The 12,706-nt window shown below is 38.8% G+C and overlaps 1 protein-coding gene across 1 annotated transcript in view; it reads right to left on the reverse strand.

The window, feature by feature from the left end:
* PREX2 (phosphatidylinositol-3,4,5-trisphosphate dependent Rac exchange factor 2) overlaps positions 1–12,706 on the reverse strand; it is a 277,989-nt gene that overhangs the window by 91,156 nt on the left and 174,127 nt on the right. Inside the window, exons 27-31 of the mRNA XM_070630503.1 lie at positions 10,536–10,630; positions 9,010–9,092; positions 7,751–7,841; positions 6,967–7,095; positions 1,500–1,541 (exon numbers count right to left, since the gene is read on the reverse strand). Coding sequence (XP_070486604.1) covers positions 1,500–1,541; positions 6,967–7,095; positions 7,751–7,841; positions 9,010–9,092; positions 10,536–10,630 — 440 coding nt within the window. The remainder of the gene's footprint in view (positions 1–1,499; positions 1,542–6,966; positions 7,096–7,750; positions 7,842–9,009; positions 9,093–10,535; positions 10,631–12,706) is intronic.

The raw sequence follows: 12,706 nt of genomic DNA on the forward strand, positions 1-12,706 counted from the left end.
CAAAGAAACAAATAAACAAAAAGAGGAGATTACAGAGAGAAAGACAGGAATAAAGGTGAGTTATGAACAATATTTAGCAGACACGGTCTACCCTTTTCAAGTGAAGAACATAATTTCACAGCCAACAATATGGTGTAATTTGACTACTGTTTTGGTGCCATCCTATCCAAGAGGACAAGAAGTGGGAGTAAAAAAAGTTAAAAAAAGGAGAATTATGACAGGAACAGGAAAATAAAACTGAAATCAGAATAAGAATCTGCAAGAATAGCCATTTGAATATTAATTAATAAAGCAATGCATTCCAGGACCCCTTCTGGAACTGGCATAACTAAGTTTGAATTTCAAATGTGATACCTACTATATATTCATTTAAGGCATCTATACACCTAATCTTCCAGATGTTTAAAAATATATGTTGAATGAATACCATTTACTTGCTATTATTATTAGTCTGCCTAAATGTTAATTTCTTTAAGGTATGCTTTTTTTTTTTTTCGGTGAGGAAGATTGGCCCTGAGCTAACATATGTTGCCAATCTTCCTCTTTTTGCTCAAGGAAGATTGTCACTGAGCTAAAACCTGTGCCAACCTTCTTCTTTTTTTTTCCCCTCCCTAAAGCCCCAGTACATAGTTGTATATCCTAACTGCAAGTCCTTCTTCTAGTTCTTCTACGTGAGACGCCGCCACAGCACGGCTTGATGAGTGGTGTGTAGGTCTGTGCCCAGGATCCAAACCGGTGAACCCCAGGCTGCCAAAGCAGAGTGCGCAAACTTAACCACTATGCCACCAGACCAGCCCCTAATTTCTTCATCTTTAAAACTGGAAAAACAATAATATTCCCACAGAGCAGTTGTGAGGACCCAATGAAATCCATAAAAATGAGGCCCCTTAACTGTGTGGTTATTAATAAAACTAAAATAAGGTAAGATATTTTGTTATTATTATTACTCACTCAAAAAACAAGGCAAAAACCAACCAACAAAGAAAAAAGCCCTCTTGGTTAACTTGGCTCATTCATCCATTTGTACCTTAAATTTTACAAGTGCGGTAGATTGCAAAAGTGGTCACAAATACTTCCCCTCTCTGCACCCACAGCCTTGCCATGATTTTGCCATTGAGGCTCCTCCCATGCATTTCTCCACCTCTTGAATCTGAGCCCACTTATGTTCTCATTCACAAGCAGAACTTAAACACAGTTTCACAATAAATCTCATTTGCACAATTAACTTTACCAAAATTTGCTTCCTTCTTCCTTTTTAATTACATTCTGTATAAATATATATTTATATATGTGTTCATGTTTTTACCTCTAATTGAAGATGAGCATATGTTTTCGTGTTTTTATTAAAATCAAGTATTTTTTTAAATCTCTACAAGGCTTTAGAGAAGATAAGGATCATATTTCCATCTATTTTGTTGAAGGCATCGCCTTGATATCACGAGACGTCTAAGGTCATGGACCACAAAATTTCAAATAGTAAAAGTGATGAAAAATATTACCTGAATATTCGAGAAGAGCCAGGAGTATCCTACACTTTACCTCTGCAGAGAAAGAAAACATATCATTTAGTTGTTCAGTCCTTTTCTGCCACTAACATTACATTTTAATGTGTAGTAAAAATTAGCACAATCTCATTACATTAGATAAGAAAAATCCCATTCACTTGTGATGGGGTTCAGGGCAGGCTGCCCCTAAATATGCCAAAGTGGCACACTGATTATTTTGAATTAAAGTTACCTAAGACAATAGCGGGTGCAGAAATGGCACCCTGACTCTCCTCTCTCTGTCTGCCTGGAAAGCAGGAAGTAAATCTCCCTGTGAAAGGTGCCCTCAGGGCCCCAGGAGACAGCGACATCCCATCACCAGAGCTAGGGCATAAAGGGCTGAGAAGCTAGGATAAAGGAATCTTGTTACTTCTTTACTAATTTCACGAATTTATTGTTTCTTCGTCTAAAACATATAAAAGCTGCTCCTTTGGTCATTTCTTCAGATTCCAATATCTACTGAGGCCTCCATACATACAAATAAAATTTATGTCTTTCTCCTGTTAATCTATCTTGTGTCAACTGTACTATTAGACCAGCCAAAAGAACTCAAGAGGGGTAGGGGAGCAATTTGTCCCTCTCTGACACTTGACATGCTATTCCCTCCTATCTGCCGATATAAATTCTACCCATTGCTCAAGACCCTAAAACGCCTTCCAGTTCTGAATTATATGAGCCTGTATGAAACATTCAAATCCTGACAACTTTATAGGTCATCCTTAGCTGCTGTAGCTTGTATGGTGTTGATTGTATTACAGTCTTGATCAATAAACTGTCAAACAGTATTTTTTCTTAGTATTTAAACTTTTCAAGATTATACATACTTACATAATCTTTAAATATAATTATATTATATATTATATTATGCATTATACATTAGAATTACAGGTATATATAATTATATAGATTATATATATAGTCTTCCTTTTCTATTTATAGGGCAAGATACTGCCCTAATGGACCGGAAAATACCAATTATTTTCAAATACTCTTCTTCTCACCCCATCTCCAAACACTGCCAATCAGAAATGCTTGATAAATGATCTGTATTAACTTCACACTCATTGCTATGTGTCCAATAAGCTATGTGTCCATTTACTTCCAATCGGTAAATAGTTTACCTACAACAGGTAAATACAAAAACTTACAGAGTTTCATTATATGCCCAAGATTATGGGAAATAAAAAAGGTTAGGTTGTATCCTATTCTAGACAGGTTTACAACAGAGTCAGAGCAACAAAATTAACTGATAGGTAGAGAATTCTAAGTGAGTCTTGAAAATGTTTAAAAAAAATTTTTTAAATCACATTGTCAAGGGAGTAGGTACATATTCGAAGAGAGGGAAATAGTGCTAACAAAGGAATACAGTAGAGAATGAATACCAAATATCCAACGATCTACCATAGAAAAGATTTCATTACATCATTAAGAGACTGAGATTGGGATGCAATTGGAAAGCCTCATTGAAAAATGGCTTCCAACATAGGATTGATGAGTTAGGTTTATCCAACAGAAAACCACTATAAGGTTCTGGGGTAGGGTACTGAAATTATGAACACAGTATTTTAGGAAGATGAATCCAGTAATAGGTATACATGAATCAGAAAAGACCGAGACTGGGGGATTAGCCAGAAAACTATACCAGTTACTGAGCTATCCAAAAAAAGGGGAAAAATTGAAGAGACTTCTGATTAAGAAAAAAAAAAAAAAGAAGAAGAAGCTCTTTAGCATACTGAGACAAAGGCAGAGAAAAAAAATTTTTTAAGTAGGTTGTTGAAAAAATGGGAGATTTTGAAAAGAGTACAATTTTTGTAGGGAGCAAGAGTTGAAAACATTTTTACTAACAGACATTTGAATTTAAGGTGATGTTGGGTCCAATTCTGTCATCAATTCCCATGTACGTTTTTTTCCCCACACCAACAAGCTATTCTCTAACACCAGCTGGGTGTCCTACAACTCAACTCAATTCTGACACTGTACCTAGAGATAGCACTGGACCCCACAGGTTAACGGCTCAGTCCTACAAGACTATCCCCCCCTTCGCTCCTCCCCACCCCACTTCACATGCCAATCACAAGTCCAGGTTGTCACCTGTGCTTCTGACCAACTGGCTATAGACTGGAGGTTCCAACAACCCCTTCTTTGGGTTCAATTAATTTGCTAGAGCAGCTCACAGAACTCAGAGAAACATTTCACTTACTAGATTACCAGTTTATCATAAAAGGATATAACTCAGGAACAGCTAGACGGAAGAGATACACAAGGCAAGGTATGGGGAAGGGGTGTGAAACTTCCATGGTCCCTGAATGCGCCACTCTCCCAGAACCTTCACGTGCTCACCAACCTGGAAGTTCTCTGAACTCCTTCCTTTAGGGACTTTATGGAAGCTTCATTGCATAGGCATGCTTGATTAAATCATTGGCCATTGGTGACTGAACTCAATCCTGGGAGGTCAGGGGTGGGACTGAAAGTTCCAACTCTAATCACACAGTTGGTTCCCCTGGCAACCAGCCCCCATCCTTAGGTGTTTTCCTCATTCACAGAACAAAAGATACCTTTATAGCTCTCATCAGAGGAAATTCCAAGGGTGTTAGGAGCTCTGTGCCAGAAAAGGAGACAGAGACCAAATATATATTTCCTGTTACAAATCACAATATCACAGTGCACTAATCAATTAAAAATATCTTCAGTCAGCTGATAATACGAGACCATAATTTAGCTGAGAGATTAAGCAGGAGACAGCCATCATTTTAGTGACACTACACAATGATCTGCTCCCCATTTAGTCTACTATTTTTTCTTCTCTCTTCTACCCTCAGTTTAACAGGCTATGAATAAATGACACACAGTGACATAATTTATGAATGGCACCGTAACAGTCCTTCCTATATGAAGATCATAGAATTATTATATTTTTATATATTTGGCATATATTTGATAGGATATTTTGAAATCAGAGATGAAGGAATGACGGAGTTCACAACACGCTACTCCAAAACATGGCACTTTGGCATACTGAATATTTTATGCTGAAGGAATCTGAGAAACATCAGGTGCAGGAAGGACTCTGTAACGTCCCCCTTCTCCCCTTAGGCAGATCAGAGGACCTTCACGCGAGAGGAGCCCTCCCTACACCCAGAGGAAAGGAGCATCCTTATCTCCAAAGATGGAGGGATACTGAGAGGAATTGGCCTTGCTAAGTTGCCCCCATTTAACTACCCTTAGCTCACACCCTTTGGTCCTATCACATTTTCCACGACTTTCTACTCTTTATCAAACCTAGTATAAAAACACAGATGACCAACTCACTAAGTTTGGAGGAGAATGAGTCCTTGAAACTGCCTTTGACCTTGAGCCACTGAATTAATCCCTTTCCTATGAAGGCTCCTATGTCATGTAAAACTTATGCTGAATAAATTTTTAGGCTTTTCTCTTGTTACTTTGTCTTTTGTCAGTCTAATTTACAGGGCCCCAGGCAGAGAACCTAGAAGGGTAGAAGGAAAAAGATATATTTTTCCTCCCCTACAGGAACATCAGAATGGGGTCATCCCAGCTACACATATAACACAGGAAATTCTGGCAAGATGACATTATGTTCAATTTCCAGCCAAGATCTAATCTTTCATTAAATCATCCCCTATATAAAGACAATTTGGGAAACAGAATGAAAATTACTTTAAGTTAAATAGGATAAATTCATGCTGAATTGGTAAGGTTACTTCTGAGAACCTGCACATAACAAGCAGCTGACCACAAGGATCCCCGTGCTGCTGCTTCCATCCCGTACAATAAGACCAGACACCACACACACTACCAGGAAATGGCACCTTGCCCTCTCCCAAGATATTCCACAGCTGAACCAGTGATTAATTGTTTTTAAGCACTCACTCGCAACCAGGGATGCAACCTAATTTCTGCAGAGTCCTCCCCACACAAGTGACTGTAAGACACTCGGCACGTCCAACCACACTCAGCCAGCTGTTGGGCGCCCACGACCAACAGTGGCATCGATATTTACGATATATATCAATCAACACAGGTAGATAGTCTTCATTCCTACAGCTGTTTATTGTGATATGAGGTACTGAGTGTACAAAAGCTAGACTTGAGATGAAAATGTAAGATTCCTAATATGACTACCTTTTAAAAAATTAAGCTTTTTATCCTGCATTAGAATAAGTGTATATCTTAAAGATAAAGCTCTTCAAAACAAAACAAAATAAAAAAAGGCTTAAGGATTTCTCTCTGGATAAGAGCTGTGATTGTCACTGCATTAAGTGTTTAAAAAAACTTAAAGTAATTTACACCATCTCTGTCACTTAGTAAATGAAGAAACTGAGGTCCCAAGGAGTTATGTGCCAGACTGAGACTCTATTAGGTTTAAGAGCTGTCTTTTGTTGGCAAAGTATACAACTCTCTCTACTTTACCCTCAAAAAAGTGGTAGTGACCGGGGTTATGCTCTAATTCTACTGAATACTACTTACCATACCCAACTGACATACAAAAGACTGAGGGATAAAAATTTAAGCACAGGCGTAATATTTACTGAACAGGTTTCTCGGACTTAGCACTACTGACATTTTGAGTCTAATAATTCTTTCCTGTGAGGGACTGTCCTGTATACTGTAGAATGTTTAGCATCATCCTTGCCTTCTACCCACTAGATGCCAGTAGCATATCCACAATTGTGACAACCAAAAAATGTCTCCAGACATTGCCAACCACCAGTCTAATAATGGGAAGAAAATAACTGAACTAGACATTTTAAAAAATTCAACAAATTTCTCCATTCATCTTTTCAACATAACCATTTGGGAAACTCTCAGAATTTTCTATTTAATAACTCTGACCCTAAACAACATGCAATCAGACTCATCGGAGCTGTCTCAAAGTTTTACGTCTCTAATTACACGTTGCACCAGTTACAGGATGTTGAGTAAACAATGTCAGGTAGTTAATAACAATCAACTTGGACAAACACTTCTGAAAAAGACACGTAAAAACTAATGAAGCAACCTACATAGTGATTTTGATTCTCACAGATTCACAGTTGATTTTTTCAGACTCTCCATCAAATTTAGCTTCAGGCCTTTTGTGAATCCTTTAGAAGTTTTCCTGATCTGTTTCATATCGTAAAATACTACACTTTCTCCAAGTCCCATTTGCCTTCATAAGTATGAGCCTTCTTTTATTCACTGAGACTATCCTCCATACTACATCATTTAGATCCTTGGAACACAGTATTCTGCGATCTTATTCCTTCTCTCCCTCCTCCTCCCTTGTCCTTTTCAGTCCTTTTATTTTCCTCATAAAATGAAACACTGCAACAAGGAATCAGGGCCTTACTGAACTTTTGGGTTTAATGGATTTTTAAATGATTATTGCTAACGCCATGCAATGTTCTTTGCTTTTCATCCTGACCTTCAACAAATTTTCTGATGTTCTGAGCGAGATTCCGGACGCTGCTGGGAAGATTCCAAGGGTCCTGCTTGATGTGAAGTCTTAACTTTTTTGGACAACTCAGCTTTGATTCCATTTCCTGCTGAAATTCTAAAGAAACACAGAAAATCTCTCTTAAGTCTCAACCATTTACCACATAGTTAACCAGCCCTTAAGCTTTAGAATCTTCTTTCTTTCATTCCTGTTGTCCTAGATTATGATGATGGTGATAACTTCTTTAGCTCTATCACAGGGAGAAAATGTGTTAAATCTAAAAAAAGCCAAACCTTATTATTATTTTCTTACAAATGTTTATCAAAGGAACAACTTTAGTTAAAAACTATTTTCAATATCCTAAACTATATGTCAGAAAGCGACAACTCTAGAACTTGTTGTGTTTGGCTGTTCTGCTTGTCAACCCCCTTTTCCAACACCTCTTCCCCCACCTTTGGATACAAGGAACCAGGCATTATGCTTGGTTTCAGCAAAAGCAACTCAACACTTAACATCTTTCCAGTTAACTCATTTCTATTCAGTCTGGCCCCGATGAGCATTAAACATTTTAAACTTTCAGACAAAATCTAAAAGGTCCTATACTGATTTTTTACATACATTCAAAAATTATCAAAATAGAAGTAGGATTAAGTGAAGAATGAAATGTGAGCATGCAGAACTTTTCTTCCTATACTACGCTTTTCCTTCACGACTATAGAGTCTCCCACTTTTGTTTCCCAACTGCTTCTCACAGTTGTTTTTTAAAGCTTACCTTGTAATCCTCGACCTGGTGTGAGGGACTTGGTTTGCTCAAAGGCCCTCACAACAGCTTGCCCTTTTAGGAGATTGGTAATCGCATCCACCTATCATAACAGCAGAGATTTCTGAGCGTTACCTACTTCTCATAACACGTAATACATATTTCCAAGAGTAACTCTTGTAAAATGCTTTTTCTTAAAGCAACAATTGTTTCTGAAATCCCACGATGCTTGTGACATACATCTTTAAATAGAATATTGGAATAAACTCTCCTGACAACATTTGCAATGACATTTCTTACTATCTTGCCATATATTAATTGAATTAATATAATTCAATCAATATAAATTCAATTTATGAAAGAAATTAATTCTAGAGTTATTAAAAAAAATCCTAAAAGTTATCATAATCGTTTTCAAAGTGATAAAAGCTCTACGCTATGAATTTTGATTATGGATATAAATTCTTTAAAAATGCAAACCACCAACATGAGCACCAAGAAAACTTTGTGCTTCTTGAAATTAGGAATAAAGTTGAGTAAGAAATGTCATAAAGGATACTGAAAACCCACAAACAAATAAATAAAAAGAATAACTCTTTTGTGTGTATAACACTAGCATTTTCCAAGGACTGTAAGATACTTGTGTGGAAATTAATAAATTGGAGTCGAGAGGCCAAAAGGGGGAGCTCTCAAGCCCGGCATTGATAGCTCAGCCCAATAAGAAGAAAGACGTCCTCTTCTTGACTGGCAAGCAGCTCAGCCAATGAGAGACTGTCACAACTAAGCCAATAAATAGCCAGTATTCTGCGAACTCTTTCTTTACAATAGCCCTCCCAACCTCCTCTTCCCGGCTATAAAAGAGTTTCTCTCCTCTTTGCTGGGAGGATGGGGGGCTGTGGGAACAGGACAGCCCAGAGGAGGACTGGCAGGTGGTCTGACAGACCGTCAGACATCTTTGCACGTGGCTCACTGTGGTTGCAGACCCTGAACTGCAATGCTTTGCTGATCTCAAATAAACCTGTTTTTGCTGGAGAAACAACTAGCTGCCTTTTTGTTTAAGATCCACACTCGATATTCACAACCATCCTTTGGGTTAGCCAGCTGAAGGAATCTTTATTCCCATTTTAAATTGTGGTAATTGAGTTAAAGGAGGCGGAGGGACAGATCGAGGCCTTTCCATTCTCACTCCCCGCTCTTTTTACTACAGCTGAAGAAGGGATTCCTGACAGTTTAGTCTGCAGAAAAATGACCCCCAACGATCCCAATCATACCTGGCTGAACAGATGCTCGAGGCAGCTATGGATCTTGTCCTGTTTATCGTGAGAAATGCGAACACTTAGGGGAAGCTCGTCACCTAGACATAGAAAAACAAAATCATTCATGCTATGTCTAACATTCCAAATATTTTATTGTCAATACAATAAAAAATAAACACTAGCTCTTATTCCATACATTAGTTCCCATGTTCAGAAAAAGAATTCCAGAGGATTTAATAGCTATTAAGATATCAGATTATTGCTCCTTCAAAATGGAGGAAGAGCAGGGTGCCTCACGGAACACTGAGGCATTCCATGGTTTTTGGTGTTTTGTTTTTCATAAACACTTTATTTTAAAAGCAGCAGAAGGGGGTCAAGGCGTGAAAGCTGGCTGTCCAGAGTCCCCGAAAACGGCTGCACACTCCAGCCAGACAGCCCTCAATATTGCTCAGACATACGTAAATTTTGCTCGAGCCTCCATAAGGCACTTTAATATCAGACCCTATTCAGACGTCCCACTGCTGCTAGGAGGGAACGAGCGCAGGGAATGTTTGCCCTAATTCCTCCCCGGTAGCGGAGGGATAATGTTGAAGAAACCCAAAGGCCTAGCAAATCTCCACCTTCTAGGTCCTCCTCCCGCAGGAAGCCATGCCCACCTCCACAGGGCATGATCCCAGCACGTGGTGAGCGAGCTCTTCCAAGGAAGAGCCCACAAAGCACCGTCTTTTTTGCCCCCTGCCTAGCACAGGGCCAAGCAGGCATCTGGAGCTCAAGGAACCTTTGTGGAAACAATGAATGAGCTGGAATTCATGGTCTTGCTTACAAAAACAGGTGTACGAAGTAACGCTTAAAGACAGATTGGCCCCAAAGTTCAAGCTAGTATGAGACCCAAGCCGACCGCAGGCCAGAAACCATCAACTGGCACGCGCGCCCCACCTCCACCCCGCATCTCGTTCTGCGCAGGCTCCAAGGCATCCTATGTTAATAGTCCTTTCAAATGGCGTATTTTTCTAATGGTTGAATAACTGAAATAAATTGCGTATTTAAAAATTAAGATTTTTCCTAACTGGATAAAAAGTCTTTGTTCTTAACACACACAAACTAAAATATTTACAAGATATTTATACCAACAGGTGTTTTTCCCATTACCCATCCCCCATCACCCACATAGAAAGCTGGCTCAGGTACAACCGCTATCTTGAAAGTCTGTGTCAAAGCCCCTCCCACCTCCTTGCCTCAATCAGCAGAGCCTGTCTCAGAAACACGTGCTTCCTGTGTGCCCACCATCCTTCATAGCGCCATAGAAAGACCATAAAGCATACATTAACACAAAAATTTGTTCCATCTCATTTTCTAATTCACTCTGTTTAGAATGGGACTGGGAAATTGATTTTATCAAGCATATAAAACTGAAACGCACGTGTGGCCACCAAAAATGAAGGATAAAAGGGACAACGAATGAGGATCAAACAAATTAATGCCTGAAAATTCTCTCCGATAAGCCTGGCATCAAAAAATACAGATGCTGTCAGCAAACGCACCTGAGTCCATCTCGTCACTGTGAAAGTACGAGCTGCACTGGCTGCTGCAGATGCTGGTGAAGGAGGCGATGGAATTCCTGTTGCTGTTGCAGTCGCTGAAAAGAACGGTGTATGTTACTTTACAAGTAGGTTTGCCAGTTTCCCTGCAATTTCTTATTAGATAAACCTTATTATGCCACAGTTATATTTATCAAGGTGTTTTATAGAAAATTTGAGAAAGATAAATTTGTTCAACTCACACTTTATCTTACTTTTTTAAAGAAAGTATTATAAATTCAATCATATTCCAGGCGTTCTTATGTCATATAATCTAATCCTGAATGAATTTTTAAAAATGCATAGTTATAAGACTAGGAGTCAAACCAAACTTAAAAACTTGTTAATCTATTTGATGGTATAGGCCTGTAGTTAATTTGCTAATAGAGACAAGTCCTGTTTCAGGATCTCTGCCTTTCAACGCTTTCCGGCAGCTTAAATTACAATTTATCAACCGCACTGTGAGCTCCCTCAGGGCGACCACCATCCTGGCTTCACCTCAGAGCTCAGCACAGGACATCAGTCCTGGAAAGTGCTCCATAATGGTGAAGGCCAAAGGAAAGAATGTTTAAAATGCTTGTGTGTGAATATGGACACATTACAGATTGCAGAAATAGTGCAGGAGACAAAATTTTTTCTTCTCTCAGAATAAATAAAAAGGACTTATTTAATTTTAAATTTACATGTAAAATTTCATTCTAGAGGGAGACCGTGAGGGTAATTTTAATTACCCAATTAACAAGAATTTGAGGTAAGAAAATATTTTCAGATATGTAATTTCCCATTGGAGAGAAACTACAGGTACCTATTAAAGAGCATACTGGTATCCTTAGAAGCTAAAAGTAAATCAAATGGTAAAAGTGGCTAATCTGTATTATATATTATTAAATCTCTAGGAATAATGAACTCTTCTGTATTCATTAAAATCCTTTTCACATAGAAAGTGGGATAGTAGAGTGGTTAAGAGAGAAACTGTGAGCCAGAGCACCTGGTTTCATTGGTAAATTACGTAACTCCTGCGGGTCTCAGCTTCCTTACATGCAAAATGGAGACGATATCAGAACCTGCCACATAGAGATGTAGTGGGAATTATGTGACATCATTCTGTTCTGCGTGTCTGGTAAAAAATGTTTTTAATGTTAGGTATCAGTTTGTGCTAAACATCTCTGATGAGAATAACTCTGATTTAACAATAATTACTTAATATCTTTTCATCGTAAAACACTGTGTAATAAATAAGGGTGAATAAGAGCGTTTTGTCTTCAATTAATGTGAACGAAACGGGAGAGGCTGAAGCTTCACACACAGCATGTGTGGCAGGTAATGAGAGTCTTCGGTGAGGTTTCAAGGGATACAAGGATTCAAGGGAGGAAAAGCACTTTCAATAAGGAAATTTGTTGGAGGAGCCATCATTTGAGAGTCTGGAAGGAAGATGAGAACAGAGTGTGGAGGGAAGGTGTTATGAGTTGAATTGTGTCTCCCCTCAAATTCAAATGTTGAAGTCTAACGCTCATAGCCCAGAATGTGACCTTACTTGGAGTGAGGGTTTTTACAAAGGTAAACAAGTTAAAATGAGGTCATTAAAGTGGGCCCTAATCCAGTAGGACTGGTGTCCTTATAAGAAGGGGATATTTGGACGCAGAGGCACGCTTGGAGGGAAAGGATGTGAAATGACAGAGGGAGAAGATAGCCACCTATAAGCCAGAGAGAGGCCTGGAACCACTCCTTCCCTCACAGGCCTCACAAAGAACCAACGCTGCTCACACCTTGACTTTGGACTTCCAACCCCAGAATTATAGAATAATAAATAAATGTCTCTTGTTTAAGCCACCCAGTTCTTGGTCCTTTGTTACAGCAGTCCTACCAAAACTACACAGAAGGTATGCACGAGAAGGAAAAGTACCCACAGCTAGTCACGGAGGTGAGCAAGTGAAATTAGTCCAATTAGCTTGGAACATGGAATAGAAGAAGAAAGGGGAGAAATAAGGCCAAAAAAACTCCTATTCACTACCCATTAGTCCAATAATCGGAAACAGACAGTTGAAGAAAATGTTAATATAGGCACGATTTGATTATTTGCCATACATGTTACACAATCTGTAACAGAACAAGCCTCTCAATTTAATTCCACACAA

Source organism: Equus przewalskii, chromosome 8 (genome assembly GCF_037783145.1).
Source record: "Equus przewalskii isolate Varuska chromosome 8, EquPr2, whole genome shotgun sequence".
NCBI lineage: Eukaryota > Metazoa > Chordata > Mammalia > Perissodactyla > Equidae > Equus > Equus przewalskii.